This window comes from Garra rufa, chromosome 8 (genome assembly GCF_049309525.1).
Source record: "Garra rufa chromosome 8, GarRuf1.0, whole genome shotgun sequence".
Lineage (NCBI taxonomy): Eukaryota > Metazoa > Chordata > Actinopteri > Cypriniformes > Cyprinidae > Garra > Garra rufa.
Genome location: NC_133368.1, coordinates 1,931,748 through 1,954,642, shown reverse-complemented (window position 1 = coordinate 1,954,642; position 22,895 = coordinate 1,931,748). Strand labels below are relative to the sequence as shown.

Sequence of the window (22,895 nt, the reverse complement as noted above, 5' to 3'; positions counted from 1 at the left end):
TTAACTAACGCAACAACAACTGCTAAACGGATAGTTCATCCCAACATGAAAACTGCCGTCTCATGCGGTTCTAACAAACGTGAGTCCCATTTAGGGCTGGGCGGTACACCGGTGTTATAGTCAGCACCGGTGTGACATTGAACCACGACATGGATTTTTCTAGTACCGTCAATACCGTAATATATCAATTATGTGCCTCGAACGGCTGCATTCAATAATAGCTCATTCTAAATAATAAGGCATTCAATTTTCTTCAAACGTTCAGTTGTGGTCTGAATACCTGTCCTTATACTATATATCTTGTTGTAAATAAAAAAGTAAAACATATTCGTATCAGCTTTGCAGGTGGTAGGTAAAAAGGGAGTGGCGATTAAACGAAACACCGTGAAGAAAGGTGGGGTCTGTAGCCTATACCAGGAGCGGAGTGGCAATCGGGACTTTTTCCGGCGGCCGGCCGAAGGATTTACACAGCGGATCACAAATTGAGCGGGCGCGAGGCGAACGCGACTGGCCTGTTTACTTTTACTTTCAATTTTGCGATAACGCACACTCTGTGTAAAGGGAGCAGCACATCTTATAACGTTAATAGACATTTGTCAGTGAGTACAAGATTGCAGCAAATCCTCCAGTCTATGTTTGTAATCTCTCTTTACTTTCGACCCGTGATCATTCAAATCTAAAGGTCATTGTACACTGAGTCCGATTTTCGTGTGCGTTTTTTTTAGTTTTCTCATATTCGCCATCCTCAAAATGCTTATTATGGATGCGAAAATGCAGAAAATCAAACACAATCGAAAGTTTCAGAGGCAGTGTGTAAACTCGATTAACATAACCTGTATTTTTTTTTTTACGTGCAAAAATCTCGGACGAAAATTTCGTACTCATGTGTGCAATGACTTTATTAACTCCAGCAGCTCGTGTTGGATGCAGGGTTGCCAAGTCCGCGTTTTCCCCCACAGAATTGGTCTACTTTTAAACTGTTGCCATGGGTTGATTTCCCCCAGTTATTTAAAGGTTTTAAATATTGCAGAAATTAAATTTCAATAAAAATAATTTTTGTTTTGTTGTACACTGTTAAGTAAGATCTTTAGGTTTTTTGCAAAATCAATATGTTAAGAATGCATACTCTCCCATGTCTCTTTTTGATAAGGATACCTACCATTTACTTGTTATATTATAAAAATATTAACTTTATTCACATACTAAAGGGACAGGACAGGCTACTCCTCCCAAAATGTACCAAAAAAAGTAATACCGTGATATTATACCGTCACCGTTCAAAAGATGAAAAATACCGTGATAATAGTTTTAGGTCATATCGCCCACCCCTAGTCCCATTGACTTCATACTGTAGTGGGAAACACAAACCCTGAGATAATCTAATTTTGTGTCCCACAGAAGTCAGTCATACAGGTTTAGAAGCTTCAAGAGTTTTATTGCTTGGATGAACTATCCCTTGAAATACTAACCTCTGGTTAAGCAGCGTTTTCAGAAGCTATCAGAGTCATTTGAAACAGACAAAACTACTCTGAGCATTTCATTGGGCAACACACGTTTCACACCAACATGAAATCAGTAACATTACAGACACACACATGCAAACACTCAAGCTGTCTATCAAACTCTGTCAATCAGTCAGCTCCTCACACATCAGCTCTTTTACATTTACTTGTGCTGACAATATATTTACCGCAATATACAGGACTACTGATAATACCACCAATGAACACCAAACACTTCTCTCTTTCTGCTTTCTCACTAAGATGGCATCTAGTTGTACTCTTTATAAGACAGTATTTCTTCAGCTCTGGCCTGCTGGCACTGTTTTAATCAATTCAGCAGATTCAGTCTCCCTCTCTCATCAGCACAAGACCTTACTCCCACATTTGCTCCACTATTAGACAGACTGCTGAAAGAAATATGCCTAAATAGACTGGGATTGTTGAATTGTAGGTCGACTAAGTTCAAAACAAACTCAAAAACCCAAACAATACGCAGCCCTCCTGTACACCTGTCACAGGTTCTTCAGCAGTAAATTGGAAAAGTGTTGACTCAAGACTAGGGTTACAAAGGGGTGGAAAATTTCCAGTAAATTTCTGAAAACGTTCCAAAAATCTCAGAAAGATTCTAAAATTTCTGGAATGTTTTCAGAAATTTTCCACATTTTTGCAACCCTACTCAAGACATACTTAGGCAGCAAGAGATTATAAATGAGACCTTTCTTTAGCTTGACTATAATGGCTGAAACATGGTAATCCCATCCTTAAGCCCGGGACACACCAACCCGACGCCAACCAACTAAAGCCGAGCGTCTTGTCGCCTCTAGTCAGCTGCATCTGCGGGCGTCTGGGCAATTAAACTGAGCTCGAACACACCGAACTGACGACACCCGACTACAAACTAGAAGGTGCTTTCTGCGCATGCGTGAGGAGATATAGCGTTGATGGCAGTATTGTATATAGAATTGTGTGAATTGCGAAATGATGACAGCGAGCCAGTGATGTGCGGGTTGATCCAAAATGAGCGGGTGCCTATTTTTTATGATATTCGGGTCACGGTCGGTCGGGTCGTTTGAAATAAAGATGCCAATTAAACCTTTGTAATTTATGTAGTACTAGACACAATGCTCTATGAAATACATAGATCTACACTTTATTGGCTGAATAATATTTACCTTTTGAATGTTGAGCGTTATTAACAGTTGAATAAATGCTGACGCAGGACAAAACGCCCGATTTCCCAACACCTTGAACTGAGCAATGCCACTGTACCATTTTAATAGGCTACTTTTAAACGCATATAGCTCAGTAATGTCAGCATTCTGAGAGGGGTGGGATTTTTGTTGAGAAAGTTGGGGGAGAGACGCACACTTCGAGTAGACTGGATAAACACATGCAGCATCTTAATTGTTAAGAAAATGGTATTCCTAATAAATGTCTCGAATATTTTGATTATGTCCAATGTTTCTCTTTCTTTTTGGAATTAGACACATTTCACTGTCTTTTCAAATCCCTAGGTCTGTTTAATTTCCTTAATTATAAAATTTCTAGCACTATGTGTCAACGTTTATTCAAGCAATAATATAGGCCTATAAATTATCTCATGTACATGTTTGTTTAAAACCAGGGATTAACAACGAATTCCAAGTAAAAACTGTATTTTTTCTTTACATTTGCAGAGAGCGAAACAAACGAAATTAAACATTACTTAATAAATTCAAGGCACTATAATTTCCTTATTTGATACAACTAATATAGCTATACAATTAACTTATATAAAATAATATTATTTTGTCATATTTGTGATTCCTGAATTTATATGAACACTTAGTTTTGAAGTGCATTCGTTATGTTTGTATAAGACAATTCGTTAATCTAGCCTATTAAGTTAATTTGATATTCTTGATAATTTTTAGAACTAGTTAAAAGTTAAGAAAAAAGGAATTAGCTTGTAGTCTATATATATTTAGGGCTATAGGCTAATCATTTTCTTAACTTTTATTACACTGAAGATCGAAATAAAATAATTCTTGATCATATTTAACATCGGAGAATCACTGACATAATTTAGAGTACTTCAAAAACTAAACTACTTAAATCTGTATAAAGGAAAGACAAAATTAATCACAACAAGAACAATCTGTATTTTTCTTGTAATCAAGAACATTTCTTTTGACAAAATGACCTAATTAATGCCGAATGCTGTTTGACAGTAAACGCATCTCCACCGCATATAATCGCTGCTGTCAGTCGCAAATATTAAACATGAGGGTCAGGAAGCGGGTCGGGTACAATATTTTCTTTTTTTTTTTTTTGCGGTCCGAGTTGCGGGCGGGTTAGTTGAAAACGTTGGTTGGGTTCGGGTTGTTTATACATTGACCCGCGCATCACTGAAGCGAGCCTGTTCCCTCTTGACATCTTCCTTTGCTTGTTACGTCACTTCACGTTCAAGTCCTCCACGCGCTCTGATTCGATTCGGACAGCCAATCAGAGTGCTCTCTTTCCCAGACGGCCCCGACAAACTAGACGCTGATTAAACATGTTGAATTGGGCAAACTTTGGCTGACGCGAGCCCAACTAAAGCCGACGTGCTGAACACACCGAACCGACGCCCACCAAGTGCCCGACGAGGCCAGACGGCCTTTACACTTGAGGTATCTATATAAACTACAACATAAGAACAAGGTAAGAAGCAACAACAGCTGTACATGTTTAGTTAAACCAAACCTGACTACACATAGCATGCAGATCCACACACAGATTTGTTAGCTGGTTAGCAAACTCACAACAACCATCTAGTACACAAAAGCCCCAAGTATGCTTCAGTTGTCTGCTTATTGCTACATCTCATTAACAGAATGTGCTCATATGACTGACTGTACCTGTCGTTTGTGTTTGGAGTCGCCTGTGTTAATTGGTAGTTCATGAGGTACGAGTAAATTAAAAGGAAGCAGCATTTGTTCAGCTCAGGTTTGAGACACCAGTGAGCTAGTACACTTAACAGTGTGCACCACAGCAAGCTGAAAACTGAAGCATACTGCAGTCTTAACTGCAGAGGATTGGCCTTCATCTGGTTCTGCACAAACATCTCAGTGGCAGTTTCAGTCCTTTAAAAAAATCCCTACTACTCTTCACTGACAAGATCGCTCAATAGACACATGCATTATTCCTTTGTTAAAAAGGGGGTGTGTAAATACCCATTAATTGGAACGCTAAAGGGTTAAGGAAAACATTAGCAGTAGATTCGGTAGCCAACTACACTACTGGAAAACTACGACTACAGTATATAGCAGGGCCAAAAATACTTGTAACTATATAGCCGAGATAGAAATGTCTGGAAGTGCTAGTTCCTGTAATGACACCTGCTGGTGTCACATTTAAAGATGGGAAATCACTTCACAAGACAGTCACTGCTGAACACTTTAAGGACTTTGAAGCCACTGGTTCCCCTTAATTGTAAATTCTACTTAAGTTTCAAATGAACAGCTAAAGGTTAGCAGATTTCAGATCATGCAAACATTTGGATTGAGGACAGGGGGTAATATTGGGTTATCACATCATTCAGCCAAGGTCAGGTCTCCCGGCTCATGCCAGTCAGTGAGAGCTCTGTGTGCCACAGTAAACGTTGACCTGAAATACCTTGGGGTTCAAACTGGGTGGCTGATGTGCAGGTCCAAAAGGCCATAGGATTATTTTTGAAAAGCCTAAAATCCAAACCTAAAAAATAATGTAGTGGGTTAATTTTATTTTATTTTTTTAATCATTGTTGAAGGACTTGAATCCATGTCAGGAACTGAGTCTTTATACATGAAGAAATACTTCCTTGCGAAAAGCATGCATCAATAAACTGCACAATAAGAACATAAAGACTGTTCTCCTTAAAGTAAATAAACAAACTACAACCTAAACCAGAGATGCGTTTAGCTCCAGCATGGTTTGAACCAGCTAACTGAAAACTGAAAGCAGGTGTGTTTGGAACAGGGTGGTCTAAACAATGAGGTACAGTTTTGTTCATAACTATGGACTACAAAACATATCTTACTTTTTGTTGGTATGCTGAAAGGAGTCCCAACTGATGACTGGCTGGTCACTGCTGGTCCAGAGGTTTTCAGTCTTGAGGCACCCATTTCCTCATCTTTTGAGCTGGAAATCGTAACAGATTTTTCTTTTGATGGTGAAGGGCTTCCAAAGATCTTCTGCACAGAGTCTGACCCAAAGACAAACTTAGGAGGAGAGACCACATTCTTGGGGCTTTGGGCGCCAAGCTTTGCTCCAGGTGTCCTATCCAGATTAGGACTGCTTTCCTCAGAGAGTCCAGTACGTTCTTTTGTGGTTTCCTCAAGTACAGCAACTGCAGCCTTGCCGCAAAGAGTCTCTAGGGTAGAACCTGGTACTTGTGCAGAAAACGGGGTGAGTAGAGTGTCTTTTTCCTGTGCAGTCTTTGCCTTTTCAAAGACTTCTTTGAAAGCATTTGCAGTTTCCTGCAGTTTAAATCGTACTGCCAGCTGTTCAACTTTGCCCTGTCCTTCAGCAAAATCAAAGGCACTCCAGATCCACGCTTTCTCAGATCCTTTCATGGGCTCGAGCTTCATATTGGAATCTATCCAATGGTTTGCGCACAGTTTGAGGACCTGGTCCCGTCTCATTACGAGTCTGACACGCTTTGTCTCATAGTGTTGCAGTATTTTAAGATCTCCTATACCTCGTTCCTTCCACTGACTAAGATCTTTATCGTAGCGGTATAATTTGGCTCTGTGACTGAATAGGACTTGCTCATTCTCCTCTCCTGTTGAGACCTCAACAAGATCAGGCAGTGGCACAACAGGCTCAAAGTACTGACCATCTCGCTCTTCCTCCTGCGATGCTTCTTGTTCATCATCTGTGCCAACAGAAGCCTGACTCTGGTTTAGCTTTGATGGAGACTTAGAGGGACTGAGAATGGGCTGAAAACTGAAACTAAAGCCTGTGGTCGATTCGCCAAAGCGGAATAAATTTTTGGCTACTGGATCTGGCTGCGAAGGAGTATCGTTCACAGAGGAGTTGGCATAGTCCTCATGCGCATCCTCTCGCAAATCGTAATTATCCCATTCTAAAGTGGGTACAGTGTTGTCGGAGTCAAGCTTGACTACAACTGCAGAGGTGCTGTGACCTGCATCGCTACTTTCCTCACCCTTGTTTTGGTACGTCAAGAATGATTTGAGGTCCTTAAGACCGGATTTCATTTCTTCAGCTTTCTGTATAAGATGGGCCGTTCTACCACTGTTCACAAGCTTGTGAGGGGTCTGCAAAGGAATATCCAAAAGCAGTCTCTGATACTCCTCAAATCTGAGCTTGAACTCTTCTGCAAGCTCTGGTGTTTTGAATTTTGCTGCAAGTTGTTCTGCTCTGGCATCTCCATCTGAGAAGTCATTGGCCAGCCACATCCAGGCTCGATCCGATCCAGAGAGGGGCTGTAAGTTCATTGTGGTTGTGATCCAATGATTAGCACACACTTTCAACACCTGCTCTCTCCTCATAAGAACTCGCAGTCTCCCATTCTGGTTATTCTTGAGCAGTTTAAGGTTGCCGACTCCTCTTTCTTTCCATTGGCTTGCGTCCGTATCGAATCTAAAGAGCTTGACGCGCTGTGAATACAAGACTTTCTCATCTTCTTCCCCTGTCACAAGGTCAACCTTTTCTGGCATCTGAACAACAGGCTCAAACTGAATATCGTCATTTTCCTCTGTTTTGTACATTTCATCCTCTTGATCGACAGTGATGTCGGCCTTGGGGTTGGAATGAAGCCCTGTGAACAGCTGCTTGCCAGCCCCTGCAAAGCCTTTGAAAGTAGGATCCTTCTGGCCAAACTGAAAATCTTGTGACTGTGCCAAGTCAGCGAAACTAAAGGTGTTAGGCTTACCAGTAAACAGGGGGTTATTGTCGTGACTATCAGGATCTACAGACTGATCCGAGGAACTTGGGGCTGCCTCTTTTTCCTTCTCTTTGTGAAGCTCAGCAATATTTTTGAGGAGGTCAGATGCAGAACCACTTTGTGACTGTCTGTCTGATGGTTTTGCCTCAGATTCTGCAATGCCAAACTTAAATCCACCAACAGGTGCGGGCATGGAAAATGAAAAACTTGAACTGCTTGATGACTTCTCAGCCTCAGCTGAGGAGGACTCAAACTTGAAGCCTTCAGGGGATACTTTTTCCTTACTTGTACCAAACTGAAAAGCAGAGCCTGGATTAAAATTGGCTTTAAATCCTGTCGCAGCAGGTTGGCTGCTAGAACTACCAAAACTGGAGGGTAAAGAGGAACTTGATGGTGCAGCAGAGGCCTTGTTTTTAATATTTGGGTTTGCTGTCTGACATGAAACACAATGGCTAGATGAACCTTCGTTTCTTACCAGGCAGGTGTCACAATCCCACTGTCCAACTTTTTTAGCAAACATGGCAGCTAATCCACCTGCTTTACTTTTTTCAATGCTGCAGGGGGTTTTGCAAGAAACACATTCAGTTGCTGAGGCATCGTTCCTCACTAGGCAGGTGTCACAGTCCCATTGACCCTCTTTCTTGGCAAACTGAGCACCAAATCCAGTGCCAAATGGGATTGCTGGAGCTGTTGACATTTTCTTATGTTGTGGTGCATTCGCTTGAATTGTTTTCTTTTCAGCCTGAGCTCCAGGGCCAGCAGTTATCTCCACAGCATTGTTTGATCCAAACTTAAAAGGAACTGTTTGAGATCCAAATGTGAAGCCCTTCGAGTTGACATCAGTGCTGGCTGTGCTCTTAGCAGAATCTCCAGAAAGTCCAAAAGAAAAAAATTTGGCAGGAGGAGCCACGGGGCCAGAGCCTTTGAGTTCCTCTAAAGGTTTCACCTGTGCTGTAGAAGGAGCTGCACCGCCGCAGGCCACGCATACCGCAGACGTGGGAGCATTTCTTACACAGCACACGTCACAGTCCCATTCACCCTCCTTCTTGGAAAACAGGGTTTTGAGATCTGTTTTTTTGGAAGAAATCTGAGGCTGTGGAGTTTCGCATTTCTTTTCAGTCTTTTGGCCTTGTGGAGATTCTGAGATGAACTTTTGAGCCTCCTCAAATTTGACTTTAAACAGTGCTGCCTCATCTGCCGTTTTAAAACGAATAGCCAACTGCTCAGTCTTTGGCATTTCATCTGCATAGTCCATAGCGTACCACACCCAGGATTTGTCAGATCCAGCATTTGGTTTGAGGGCCATGTCAGCAGTGATATAGTGATTAGCACAGATTTTCAGAACCTGCTCCCTCCTCATCAACAGACGAACTTTCCCAGAGGTTTTGTGTTTCAGGATTTTGATGCTGCCAATGCCCCTCTCTTTCCATTCCTTAGCATCGGAGTCAAATCGGAAGAGTTTTGCTCTCTTGCAGAACATCTCCTCTTCCTCCTCCTCACCAGTTTTGACATCAACCTTATCAGGAAGAGGCACAATGGGTTCAAAATGAGGCCCATCCTCGTCCTCTTCCACATGGGTGCTATCATTGTCACTTTCACCACTTTTCTCTTCCCGAACCTCTGGATTTCCTAACACTGGTTTGGTTCCACTTGCAAAGCCAAATCTTTGGTCGGTGTTGCCAAAAATATTTTTTTTCTGAGCCCCATCAGTAAATGAAAGTCCTGCAGCGTTTTTACTCCCAAAAGTAAAGACTTCACTCTGGCTAGATGGCTGGGCTGTTGTCTGATGTTTTGGTTCTGACGGCACCTCCGCTTTGGGAGGGATATCTGACGTCAGAAGTCCCAAGAGGCTCTCACTATTTTTTCCCTGAGCAGAGGAGAAGGTGAAATCACCATCATTGGACTTGAAATTCGAGTTGAACTTAAACGCAGTTGACGCTGATGTTGTTTGGGCAGCAGCTACTCCTCCAAAGTTTGGAACCTTAGCAGGTTCACCTGTAAACTGGGACCCAAAACTCATCTTGGGGTCGACAGCCTTGCTTTCAGTGCTCCTGGATGGCTGTGTGGGTGTAACAGCACACTGCTTAGTGAAATATCCAGGCTCTGGCAATGTTGGATTGACCGTAGGCTGAGGAACATTGTGACCATAATACTCCTCACTGTATGGGGAGAGTAAGGATGTAGCTGGAGACTCAAAGCGAATGGGAGGACCAAAGACCTGCTCTTGAGGATATATGCATGCAGGTGTTGACTGGAGAGGTGGGGTGTGTGTTGATTGTTGGTAGGCATACATATTGTGCTGTGGAGGGAGACGATTCATCCCATATACTGGGCCCTGCAAAGGCAAACAAAACTTTGATATAGATTATCTGCCCCTTAACAGTAGTCTAGAATATATTGTATTTACATCAAAATCCCTATACTACCTTCGTTGGTGTGACATTTGCAGCGGTGCGCAGGAGATACTGTGAATTATATGCTGGAGACTGGTTGTAATACACAGAGGGAGCTGTAGTAGCAACTGAGACAAATAAAACAAATGGGATAAGCATGTCTCAACTACTGCATAAAACTTGTTGTGTCTCACATTTACTGTTGTGAGATCGACTGTACAGTCGAATGTTGAAAGTGAACAACATTTAGGGGGCACACATTGAGAACCACTAGTATACACATTTCAAATTTCAAACAAAGACTGCAGATTCGAGGAACTGACCAGTGAGAGGAACACCGTGGAATGTCTGTGCGGCAGGAAATGCTTCCTGAAGTCCTTCTGCAGCATAGTTGTCTCGATACATCCTATATGAGGATGGCGTGGCATCTGAAGAATTATGGCGCAGGTCATGAACCTCATTCTGTGTGAGAAGAAAAATTAAACAGGAAATTATGAACACTGAAATTTGAAACTCGCCTGATCCAGTATCACAAAGAGCTGAATGAATTTTACCTATACCTACATAAAACAGTTCAAACATATTAACAAAAATTAACATCAGAAATGCACTTCCGAAACACTTGTTTTCAGCTGGTACTACATGTCTTTTGTTTAACTTAATGTAATAACTTCTTTTTAAGTCATAATTTTTACATTTTAAGCCTTTACTAGGACAGGAAAGCAAGGCAGAGGGGAACAGGAAAGAAAAGACCTTGAGCTGGGACTAGAAGCTGTGCTATATGCATATTTAACTCAATATTCAATAATGAACTGGGTTAGGAGGGTTTTATTGTATGAGATTTACTAACCCTAACCATTCCCTTTACTTAAAGTTGAAAGTTGATTAATCACACTAAATTATGAAAATAATGCTCACAAGGTAAATTCACATTGTGACAAAACAGGCTGTTGATGTTGAACTGACCTTCAAGGCCTCGACCTGTTGACATAGCATCTGCAGCATTGATTTCTGGTCCTCCACCCAGTGAGGAGGTGTTTTCGGAGAGAACTGCAGGAGAGAGATGGGTACAATCAGAAACAGCAAACAGCACACTGAGTTTGAGCAGAAACAGCTGAGCCATGACGTACCACAGATCTTTTGGATGGGGATGTGACACTCTTGGACGGGGATGGAGTGGAGAATTTAACATGGCCTTCAGCGGGCTGACAGGGGCTGGATGTCAGAGGATGGTCCACCTGATCTTCAGTCTCACCAACATCTTCAAGCTGCTGGTTGACCTCATTCAACAACTCTATCACCTCCTCCATAGACACAGGTAACTTCACAAAAACATACAGACAGCCAGCGGCACACCATAAGCAAAGACTTAAATCACTGCATTCTGAAAACGGTGACTGAGGTCATTCTGAGTGTGATTCTCTGTGTGTTCACGTGTAGTTAACAGTTAATGCAGTTAAAGAAATAACATGCAGATCAGACAGAGAGTTCAGATGTTCAGCATCTGCTCAGATGGATTCAGTGAGTTGATTCAGTCAAGGATTCTTCATAATGATTCAAACCTGTTATTCCTAATGTTTTCAGCTTTACATACTCTGAACTGTTTAATACAAACAGGACTAAAATCTACTTCATCGCCTGCAATGGCCACTCGTGTAAATGAAATTGGCAGCACAGAATTGATGAGAGCGAATCGGGGCATTTTACATACCTTCTCCATATCCTCTGCATTGGCCTGATAAATCTTGCTCAAGTATTGCCTGAACTTCTGGAGGAAGTTGGTGCACCTGCCCTGAGTTTCCTCAACCCCGTTTCCTGCCTCCTCTGACAGCCTCTGATAGATCTGGCAATCAACAAACGAGACTCGTCAAAATCTGCCAGACACACAGTGTTAGCTCTTTCAGACCGAGCTGCTGATTAGCTAAATCCGAGTCAGTGTGGCACCATTACCTTCGCCAGATGCCAGTTAGACGAGATGCTGTTGAGCTTCTCCAGCTTTGCGATGGCCTCCTCTGTGTTGCCCTCGATGTCAAGGAGTGTGGCGAAGCTTATGACTGCATCTTCCTCATATACTCGCACCTGAGAAGGCTAATGTCCAAAAGACCATTAGATACGACACAATAACAGCCAAAGGAAGTGCGAGGACAGCTAAACTCGTCTAGTTACCTGTATGTCTCTGCTCCGAAAGTGCATGAACAAGGGCTGGAGGGGTTCAGGGATGCCACGTTTGTGTCGGATCTTCTCCAGCAGCGGGAGCACAACCTTCCAGTAGTGCACACTGCGGCCAGCGTAGTCCTTCTGATCGTAGAAGGAGTTCACCTGTTCAGCCTGACAAACACACATACTTCTTACTGCTGGCCTTCTGTAGCTTTGATGAAGGCACATTTAACACTTCAAGACCTTCTTAAGAACAAGTAAAGGAAATGAAAGGAATCTACTCAAGGGAACACAATATGTTTGCTAATTGTAAATCTATGGGGAAACACGAGAGCTATTAGCAACATTTTAAAGTCTGATAATACTTCCAGCAAATTAACCCCATCTCTAACTACAGAGTTAACATTTGATGTGAACGTATGTCGCGCTGTACAGTATATTAAGTTGAAAGCGCCAGAACTGCAACTTTCTTAGCTCAAAAACTCTTGAAAATTGGCACACATCTTGAAATCTGTGGCCATTAGGGCCGGACAGAGACTGGTAGACGGGCGTGGCAAAGGGACTCTACAGCGGCCCCTAGAATTTAAGGGGGCCATATCTCACACATACTTGTACTTACACATTTGAAACTCAGCACACATATAGAACTCATCAAGCTGAACAACTTTCACACTGCATGTCATTAGCTACACCCGACAGGAAGTTGGGTATTCAGACTTTTGTTTAAAAAGCATGCTTTGCAATTTAATATAATAGCCCTAGGTTTTTTACCTGATTGCCTTCAAACTTGGTCAACGTGATCCAGAGACATTGGGGATGCAAAATTGTGAGGTGATTTTTTTTTTTTTTTTTTTTTTTTTAGAAACAGCTTAATAACTTAGGCATACTTAGATTTTGATCAAACTTCAGCAGTTTGTTCGTTGTATGATGCAGATCGCACAGATGTGACTATTATAGTCAAAGTTATAGCGACACCAACTGGCAGCAGGAAGCGTGTCATTTTAAAAATGCTTTACATTCAGCCTCTTAATTTTACTCAATTTGCTTCATCAGAAAAACGTCAAAACACAGCCGATGCAAAACCGTGAAGGGCATTATTTAAGCTTATCATGTTGCCATGGCAACATGTCAAACTCTAACATTTGTTTCCTGTGTTTTTATGGCACTTAAAATGCTTAGAATTTCAAACTCAACACACACATCAGTATTAATGATAGTTACAGACAGGCAAAAGCCCATAAAATGGGTGTTGAGCAGGCACTCCATAGCGCCACCTTTTGACAAAAGTTGGGGGATTAGTTTTTCCTACAGTCACCAAACTCTACACATATATTGTTCTCATCAACCCGGACAATTTTCTAATTTACACCCATTAGCTACGACCAACAGGAAGTCAGCTATTTTTATTTGAATGTGGATTTTTGGAAAAATCAGACTGTAAATAAATTCATACTCCTCATACCAGAATCACAGTTCACACCAAACTTTGTCAACATGATGATAAGATTCTAAAGATGCTGAATTGCTATTTTTTTTAAACTGCATGGTAAAGTGTTGCAAAAATAGTATTGTTTTAGCTCTGTGTGTGTGTGTGTTGATCTTAAAGTGTAAATCTTTCATTGTTGTAACCTTTAAATCCAGACTACCAGAGGGATACTGTAAATGCACCGTTTCCTGATGCTATCGAGATGGCGACTGTGCTGACGGCTCAGGCCTGCCATTGCTGCTTGCAGCTATATTTGTTCTAGTTTCAATTACAAACTCAAATTTCTTCAATTTCTCAAGACTTCATTTGACATCTCCAGTAAATTTATTTGTTTATATTGGTAAGCAAGACAAAAATACTGATGAATGAGTGCATGCAAACTTAACCTGTGGAGGGTAAATTAATAGAAACTGTTGCAGAAACTGTTACTAGGACTAGGATTTTTACAGCCATACTACATAAGAAATTAAGCGTATGACACCAGGTAATGAGTGATGTGCTCATCAGGACAGGTGTGTATCAGGACGTACCACGTCAAAGAGATGTTTAGCCCAGTGTATGAGCAGTGCTGGATGAAGGCCGTGTTTCTCTCCGGCGCGCAGCGTGCTGAGACCATGCTGGACGACCAGACGCAGTTTAGCAGACATACCGGGCCTGTCAGACAGAATGACACACATTGCAGTCAAGACCACATAACGTCACACACAGCTTGAGTGGCATGAGGAGTCACTCACAGTGCTCTCTTGTGAATCAGGCTGTAGACGGCGTCCCACCACTCTCCCTGCCTCTCTGAGAACAGTTGCTTCATGATGTGCAGCGGCAGACAATGTGGCTCGTGCGGCTGAGAGCAGGACGCCATCTTCGCTTTCTCCTGCAGCTGCGTCTGACTGCAGAATACCACGCCGCACACGAACACCTGCAGCAACACAGTTTGTGGAAAATAATGATTTTTGCCTCTGGATTATAAAGTAATAATGTTCAGTTTAAGGTTCAGTTTCTTGCACAGAGTGATTGTTTCACTTCATAAGACCTCAATATATCAGGAGGCACGGGTATTCATTTTGTAATGCCTGATACGCTTTTTTAATTCTCAAAAATGGGTAGCTGCTTGCATTTTATGAATCACCAAGAGCACGGTTTCAGCAAAATGTCTTCTTGAAAGAAAAGAAAAAAGTCACCTGCATCTCAGATGGCCTGAGGATGAGTAAATTAACAGCACATTTTCATTTTTGGCTGAACTAGCCTTTTTCACTACAGTATTATTTACAAGAAAGATTTTCAGAATTAGTCAGGATAACACAACCATCACTGATAAATGAACTTCTGCATAGCCTGATATTAGCAAAATGCTTGTGTCAGAACTGTTACACAGACCAAGCTCTTCCTCTGTGGAATAACGCGTCTCATTCACAGTAAGATTTCCTGAGATAGTGAACACACCTCCAGGTCCAGCAGGCAGATGGATTCAGGTGAGTTGGTGTCCAGTTTGGAGGTCTCGAGTGTGAGTCGAGGAAAGAGCTGCTTGAGCCAGTCCTGCAGACTCACGCTTTGACCCATGAGCGCCCACTGCAGACCGAGCCACACCAGCTGCTGCAGATCACCTGCGTGCAGCAGCACTGCTCCTGTAACACACACACACACACACACACACACACACACACACACACACACACACACACACACACACACACACACACACACACACACACACACACACACACACACACACACACACACACACACACACACACACACACACACACACACACACACACACACACACACACACACACAAAATCAGCATCTACAGCAGACCCAACACACCCTCACACTCCCGACTGACACTCACCGCTGTCCCACTTGGCCAGATCCATGGGTTTGGGCGGGTGTACGCTGAGGGCGTGGATGTCATCGTTGAAGATAAAGGAATGCGGTTCCTGTGTCTGTGAGCCGAAGAGTTCATCAAACAGACGACCGGGGCCACTGCGGTTCCCAAACGCCTCCACCACGTCCTTCAGCAGCTGCTCCACGTCCCGGCTCAGATTCAGCAGCATGTGACCCGCCTGACTCTGACGATCACAGGCCAGCAGCTCCAGAGGCTCATGGGACACCTGCTCACCTTTGAAAGTCTTGGCTTTGGGTCTTGGAGCCTGAGGGGGAAGTGGATGAGAGACTGTAACGTGGAGGATCACAGGGGTACGAGCTCATGAGGAAAAGGAAGCACCATACCTGGTAGGATATGAGATAACACAGAGTGGCCAGATCCACCACAGCCCTCCACTGCTGTGCCCCGTCCTGCGCCCTCTTCAGCAGCAGCGTCCCGGCGTACAGGTACAGGTGCGCCCTCATCTCAGTGAACACCTCCGCCAGCTCATCCACTGTGTTTGTGGCCGTGTTCTTCAGAGCCTGCATCGCAGTGTCAAACCTGAACCACAACAAAGACAAAGACAACTGTGAGCGACGCCACCGTTAACATGACATCCAATCAGTGCAGAGAATTAATGAACCGAACCTAACGACAAAAAAAGACTATTCGGGGCTCGAAATTGCGACCATTTTGGTCGCATATGCTCCCAAAATTTAATCCGCGCGACCTCAAATTATATTTGGAAGCATTAGCGCGAGTGCGAGAAATTGTTGTGGTGCGACTTGTTTTCATTTCTTTACAAAACTTTTGCTGGCCTAACTACTGCACAGACTGCTGTGAGCCGATACAGTGACAGGTTCACCGTTCTATCCAACATTACATAACCATTTAAACTCCATCTTTACATTATTTCTTTTTATGCAGATTTGAGATATTAGCCGTCAATCTCTCCGTCACGGACACTGAGCTCCACTGAACTAGGAACTAAATGTTCTAACATGTAGAGTTCCACTCACACAGGGGCGTAATTTTCACTGGGGACACGCTTTTCAAAATCTCGTTTGTGTCCTCCAACTCTCAAATGCTTTTTTTAAAGTAATCTCTTGTATTGTAGAATGTTCGTGCCATTGAGAGTTCGCAGGATCGTCAAAATGAAACCAAAAGTAAAACGCGCACGCAAATTCAAAAGCAATTTTAATACCCCACGTTTAGAGAGCGAATCCCTAATGCGCGCAAATTAGGCTACATAAAATATCTAGGCTGTTATTAGTATGTGGGCTATAATAAGTTGTGACTGCATGTATTGTCTACACGACTAAAAAAGAACCATGTCGTTTATTTTTTGTTATTTATACTGTAGATTGTTTAAAAATGCAGTGGTTGCTTCTAATTTAAACGGCAGTATTGAAAATAAACATCTTGTTCATGTACTCATATTTTCATTAATTCTTGTCCCTTGCTTAAGTCTTTCAGAATCAGCCAAATTGCTTGTAAAACATCGGCAATCAGAATCAGCCACGAAGAATCAAGATCGGCGCATCACTAAAAATTTAGGTGCTTCTAAATTATTTTTGGTGCTCCTAACTTTTTGAACTTGGGAGCACCAGTGCTATCAAGTAAAAAAGTTAATTTCGAGCCCTGCTATTGCTGTGAGTGTTTCATATTAATGTGTGTTTATATTCACATCACCCTTTCGGTCAATGATTTCAGATTTCTAACTACTCTGGCTAAAACACATTCAACAGCAGAAATTTCAGCATGTGATTCATTTCCACATAGAGTGACTGTAAACGTGGTGTGCTGTGATAACGGTCAGTGATGTGTGTGTTTTGTGACGTACCTCCAGAGCGCAGCGGTGCTCTCCTCACAGTCCTTCATTGCCAGCGTCAGTCTCACATGGCTGCACTGCGCCAGCAGCAGCTCTTTGTGAAACTTGCGTGAAGCCTGTTTGTTTGACGACACTCTCGGCTGGCAGAGATACTCCTGAAATACAGCAGAGTGAAGCATATACTGCTGATCGGATTACATTAAACCACTCTATTCACAGATCAAGTTACAATGTCTTCGCAAACTTTTTACATGGACTTTAAATGAAATCTCGGTCCCTCCATTTGAAGGATTACTCCACAAATAGAAAAAAAAAATGTCCTGATCATTTACTCACCCCCGTGTCATCCAAGATATTCATGTCTTTCTTACTTCAGTCACAAAGAAAGTTTGAGGAAAACATTCAGTTCTCCATATAATGGGCTTCAATGGTGCTCAAAGGAGTGAAGGTTGAAAATACAGTTTCAAAGGGCTCTAAATGATCCTAGCCGAGGAATAAGGGTCTTATCTAGTGAAACGATCTTCTTAAATATTTATACACTTTTTAACCACAAATGCTTCTCTTGTCTAGCTCTGCAATGTGCATGTGTAGTCTGTGTGATCCGGTTCAATACAGTGAGGGTATGTCGAAAAACTCCAACATTTCCTCCAACTTCAAAATTATCCTACATCACTGATTTGCCTTTTGTAAAGAGCATTTGACCCTCCTTGCATGTTCCTGCAGCAATGTAGGATGATTTTGAAGTTGGAGGAGAAAACCACTTGGGAGTTTTTCAACATAACTAAGTCCACGCCTAACTAAGTACGCATGAGCATTACAGAGCTAGGCTAGACAAGACACACATTTGAGGTTAAAAAGTAAAACTGTAGAGTAGATAAGACCCCTATTCCTCATCTGGGATCATGTAGAGTCATTTGATGCTGCACTGAAACTGCATTTTTAACCTTCAATCCATAGAGCACCACTGAAGTCCACTATATGGACAATAATCCTGGAATGTTTTCTCAAAAAACCTAATTTCTTTACAACTGAAGAAAGAAAAACACGGATGACACGAGGGTGAATAAATTAACGGGACATTTTAATTCTGAATGTGGAGTGATGATGGAGGATGTACCTGAAGGGTGCTGACCAACAGCTCGTACCACTCCAAAGAGTCTCTCAGGATGCCAGCTTTCTCCACGGCGAGGCAGTGTTTGACGGCGTCCTCCAGGCGGCCCTCTGCGCTGTAGAGCTGCACCAGCTTGTTGTTGATGTGGGTGTCTGTGGGCCGCAGCTTGAGCTCTGAGTGCAGCAGCTCATACAGCTGGTTAGTGCCGCTCTGAGCGCTCAGAAGCTTCTCCTGTGACAGAGAGGATGCGTGAGTCTTTAGCTCAGTGTTTCTCAACAGGGGCGTTTGGAGAGCATCGGGGGCTGCTAAAAGCAATATTTTGGAAAGGGGGGTTCTGAGCTGATCTTGGGGGGGTTTGACTACACCAAAGAAATGGGGCGAGAGATGTATGAGCTGAAAATTGCAAAATAAAATGGTCTGCCACACATCCTAAAGCGCACTTTCTAAGTCTATGTCAAGTTGTCTGTAGCGTAAGCCTGTGAAATCCAGCAGAGAATGCAGCATCCGTTTACTGTAGTGCTCGCGCTTAGTTACTGAACGACTGATTGTAATGCGATCTATGCTTTAACGCAAAGTGTCGCGTAGTAGTGTTAGCTGCTAGTTTCCTGCTTTTAGACTAGACGTGTCTCATTTCCTGATCCACTTTTTACGTTAGCGCTCGCCGAAGTTTCCGTCAGAACCATAGCAAGCATTTAGACACAAAGCATGAGATGCTTTTTCTTATTTAGAAACATTAATATGTAAGCTTTTTGTTTGCTGACTGGCTGCCAAATTTCAAAAGTTTGTTCAAAGCTGACAAATACATCCTAATTTATATCCACCAGGCAAAATAACATTCAAAAATGGAACAAACTAAAATCTAGTCTGTAAACAACAATGAAGCTGTAGCAATAAAAATCACCAACATGCTTAAAAACTCAGTAAATGAATATTTAAAATAATCAGAATTTTTCTTTTTTTTTACAGTAATAAGTACTTGACTGTCCTTTTTGATCAATTCAGTGCATCCTTGAATTAAAGTGATTTCTTTAAAAAATTTTAATGACCCCATACATTTGAATTACTGTAAATATGATAACGGTCCTTATTATAAACACATAATAATAATCAACTTCAATATTCAGTGAGGACAATTAGACTACGTTTTATTTGATAGGGGGCGGTGAGGGACCTGGATAACCATTGCTGTAGTTCATGTGACACGTTCACTCACCCTCAGATTGAAGACGGCGGGATTTCCTGGCAGAAGCCTGGCCGCTTTCTCCACCCAGAACTCAGCTCGACTGTCATGATCAGGTTTACTGCACAGCAGCTCAGCCACTTTCAGGACCAGATCATGCTGAGCCGGATTCAGATCCAGTGAACGCTAAGAGTCAAACAAACATCATTACATCAATAAGTGCACACGTCTTACTCGGTGTTCAACAGTGAACTGAAAAGTAAACAACAGATTTGACAACAGGCTACAATAACACTGCAAACAGAGGAAGTGATTGAAACTGGAATGGTAAATGCAGTACACGGCTCAGGATCATCCAGACAGATGTTACAGTCTTCCAGTCTGATGTAGAGGTGCTACACAGAGCATCTGCAGACCTTCAGTCAGACTGTCTTCTAACTTTCATAAAGTCATTTATAACAGAACATAGGGCTGCACGATTAATCGCACCATGTTGTGAGGCGCGTTTAGTTAATGAAGCCGCTACTTTGATTAGTAGTAAATCTCAGCAATTAATACACAGAGGTGTTAATAACTGACAAGCTACGCCAAATCGCGCTCAAAATCAGAAAGTCATTTCTGACGGTACAGATAAAAGCAGTACATCAATAGAATCTGTAAAGGGTCTACTTTTGTTTGTATACACTCATAATGAAAAAACTGTGATTTTGCAAAATAAAGAAAACAAACAGGGTGTGCCGTCTGTTGCGTTGGTCTCTGTTCTCATTCAGAAACGCGTCATTAAAATAGACTATAACTCAGCCAAATACACAACACAGAGACATGAGCAATATGTCTAGAGAAAGCTTGATATGTATACTTTTACATGAAGTGAGTTTTATCGAAAACAGATATTCTGTGATAAAGTAATCCATATAAAACCAATGCGATGTCCAGTCTATCCAAACGGAGGTAATTATATTTAATTCAATCACGCCCATGAGCTACTTTGGCTTTCATATTATAATAAGCATGCGAAAAACAAGGGGGAAACACTGGAACCAAATAAATAAGTCATGTAGAACATTTATTAGCAAAACGAATAAGAAAGCCAGTGGGCACGGCATACACCTGGATGTAATATTAAATAAAATCAAAACAGAGTTTAAATAAACAAAAATCTGCAAACACTGTGGAACCAATAAATATGAAGCTTCGACTATTATCTTAGATAAATGGCAGAAGTCAACAGCTTTTCAAAATATTTTTAAAACAGGCCCTTTTGCATTTAGTTTTGAAACTCTTCTGCCATCGTCTTGTCTTTTTCACCTCTAAGACTCACTCTCTTCACTTGATAAATGAAATCTGATCTAAGCGACTGTCATTCAGCAAACTGCACAGAGCAGCCACGGTCAATTTGAATTGTTTTGTCTCTTCTCTAACTGAACTAAATGATTTTTATTAGTATAAAAGATTAAAATAACGGTGGGAGGCGGTGTCATGGTGGACAAGTGAAGAAACTGGTCTTGCAGACTTGATAGTCGTCAACAGACTATTGCAGCAAGCCTAATCCAGAGCGCACAACCCAGTTCAACCTATTTATGTGCGAACGTATTATACGCATTGCACAACAGATATCTGACATCTCTATTATATGGATATTTATTTCCAACCCTACTATTTACGCATGATCACATTCATAAATAATAGGAATAGGAAAACATATGAGTGTAAATGAGGAAAGTCCAAACCTTGTAACATCCCACAGCTTTGTCCGTTTCACCGTCAAGCTCAAACAGCTGCCCGAGGAACTTGTGTGCTTTAGGATCCTTCGGCTGGATGGTGAGATACTCAGAAACATGTCTGCCATTGAAGTGTGTGTGAGAGAGAGAAACACATCAGCTCATCTGAGAGGAACCAGACATCAGACAAATCAGCAAGAGCACCTACCTTTTAGCCAGTTCATACTCCTTAGCCTCATAGTATAGTTTAGCAAACAGAAATCCTTTGACTGGCCTCTGGAGAAACACAGCAGATCACAGAATTACACAATAGCACTGACAACCCTAATGACCACAGTAACTACATCCTGCTCAGGGCTCGCAAAATGGCTAACCCGACGTCCCGGGGCTGTTGTGTTTTCCAGTCGGGCTACCGTAAAGGAGAGGGCTCCTGCAGGTCCTTAAAAACTCCTCAATTTAATTGTATCAAATTTAAGGCCATAAAAAGTTGTAAATATGTTAAATACTTTAAGAAAAGGCTTAATTATAATTTTAAGAGGTCTTACAGTTGGGGACGGAAAGACGAGAATCGCGATAGGACTGGATTAAACATCAAAAGGCAATGACATTGAATAAATATGCACGCTGCACGTTTCAAAGTCAAAAACGCAGCACTGACGTCTTTATATGAATGCATCTGAAGGGAACAGACATCATTTCACGCCTGATAAAACTGCAACAATGCTGATTTGTGTACAGCCGCGTTACTAGGAAAAATGTAATATTTCAGCGCTCCTAAAGCAATACCTCGTAACAGAGAATAAATTTTTATTTCCAGTAAATTTTTTAGCCGTTTATAGTCAAATTATTACAAATATCAACCCATGTTTTTACGCAGCAAACACGGATTTCCCCCGGTTTCACAGACAGAGCTTAAGCCTAGTCCCAGACTAAAATGTAAATCTGAGCTGTTTCAACTGAAATAAACTTGTCTTGCACTGACACATCTTAAAATATATCAGTGCCTTTTTTGTTTTAAGATGCACACCAGTAATGTTTTTTTCTAAGCATGTTTATAAAAATGACTTAAATGTCCTCATTGATCTATGGCCTAATCCTGGTTTAGTCTAAGTCCAGTCTGTGAAACCGGCCATAGACTTGTAAATGTAAAATTAGCTAATGTGCCTTTAAAAAAAAAAACTAAACAATTAAGACAGTAATATTTCTTTTAAATATAATAAATGTACTTGATTGATCCTTTTTTTTTTTTTTTAAATCACATCATTTTATGTCTTAATATGCTACTGTACATGGTCCAAACTCCACTCATACTGTTCATTTTACTTGTGCAGAAATACATCTTTGATTGGCATTTCGACTCCTATCTGATTTTCTGTATTTAAAAAAAAATTATTTTTATTTGGGCTAGTTAAATTAATTTTCGATTACCTGCCCAATGGGCTACCAGAGATTTTGCGAGCCCTGCTGCTAATTAGTTTAAACAAATGAACATAGTTCATCAAGCACATCTGTTTGGTTCGGTGTGATGAACAAAATGTTTAGGGCAATCAAACTGTGTGCTGTTTCAAGTCCTGCAAATGGCGTACTTGTGTAGAACAAAAACAGCATCTGCATCTCATTTTGGACTTCATCCGCTTTATAATCGATGGTCTCAAATGCTGAGATGTGCTCATTCATTATTCACAGTGTGGGTTGACTTTAAACTAGACACCTTAGCAAAGTTTTATATTCATAAGTCAAAG

At 41.7% G+C, this 22,895-nt stretch overlaps 1 protein-coding gene across 3 annotated transcripts in view; it reads right to left on the bottom strand.

Moving 5' to 3' along the window:
• ranbp2 (RAN binding protein 2) overlaps nt 1-22,895 on the bottom strand; it is a 111,279-nt gene that overhangs the window by 9,648 nt on the left and 78,736 nt on the right. The window contains exons 2-20 of one of the 3 annotated variants that reach the window (XM_073845206.1): nt 21,362-21,429; nt 21,163-21,274; nt 19,466-19,618; nt 18,259-18,483; nt 17,154-17,296; nt 15,676-15,871; nt 15,296-15,596; nt 14,887-15,068; nt 14,181-14,362; nt 13,977-14,100; nt 11,970-12,131; nt 11,754-11,891; nt 11,515-11,646; nt 10,934-11,125; nt 10,770-10,853; nt 10,127-10,265; nt 9,837-9,931; nt 5,542-9,745; nt 5,139-5,216 (exon numbers count right to left, since the gene is read on the bottom strand). In XM_073845206.1, the coding sequence (XP_073701307.1) occupies nt 5,139-5,216; nt 5,542-9,745; nt 9,837-9,931; nt 10,127-10,265; nt 10,770-10,853; nt 10,934-11,125; nt 11,515-11,646; nt 11,754-11,891; nt 11,970-12,131; nt 13,977-14,100; nt 14,181-14,362; nt 14,887-15,068; nt 15,296-15,596; nt 15,676-15,871; nt 17,154-17,296; nt 18,259-18,483; nt 19,466-19,618; nt 21,163-21,274; nt 21,362-21,429 (6,910 nt within the window). Of the gene's footprint in view, nt 1-5,138; nt 5,217-5,541; nt 9,746-9,836; nt 9,932-10,126; nt 10,266-10,769; nt 10,854-10,933; nt 11,126-11,514; nt 11,647-11,753; nt 11,892-11,969; nt 12,132-13,976; nt 14,101-14,180; nt 14,363-14,886; nt 15,100-15,295; nt 15,597-15,675; nt 15,872-17,153; nt 17,297-18,258; nt 18,484-19,465; nt 19,619-21,162; nt 21,275-21,361; nt 21,430-22,895 lie in introns of those variants that run through there. The other 2 variants (XM_073845204.1, XM_073845205.1) reach the window with 2 other exon arrangements.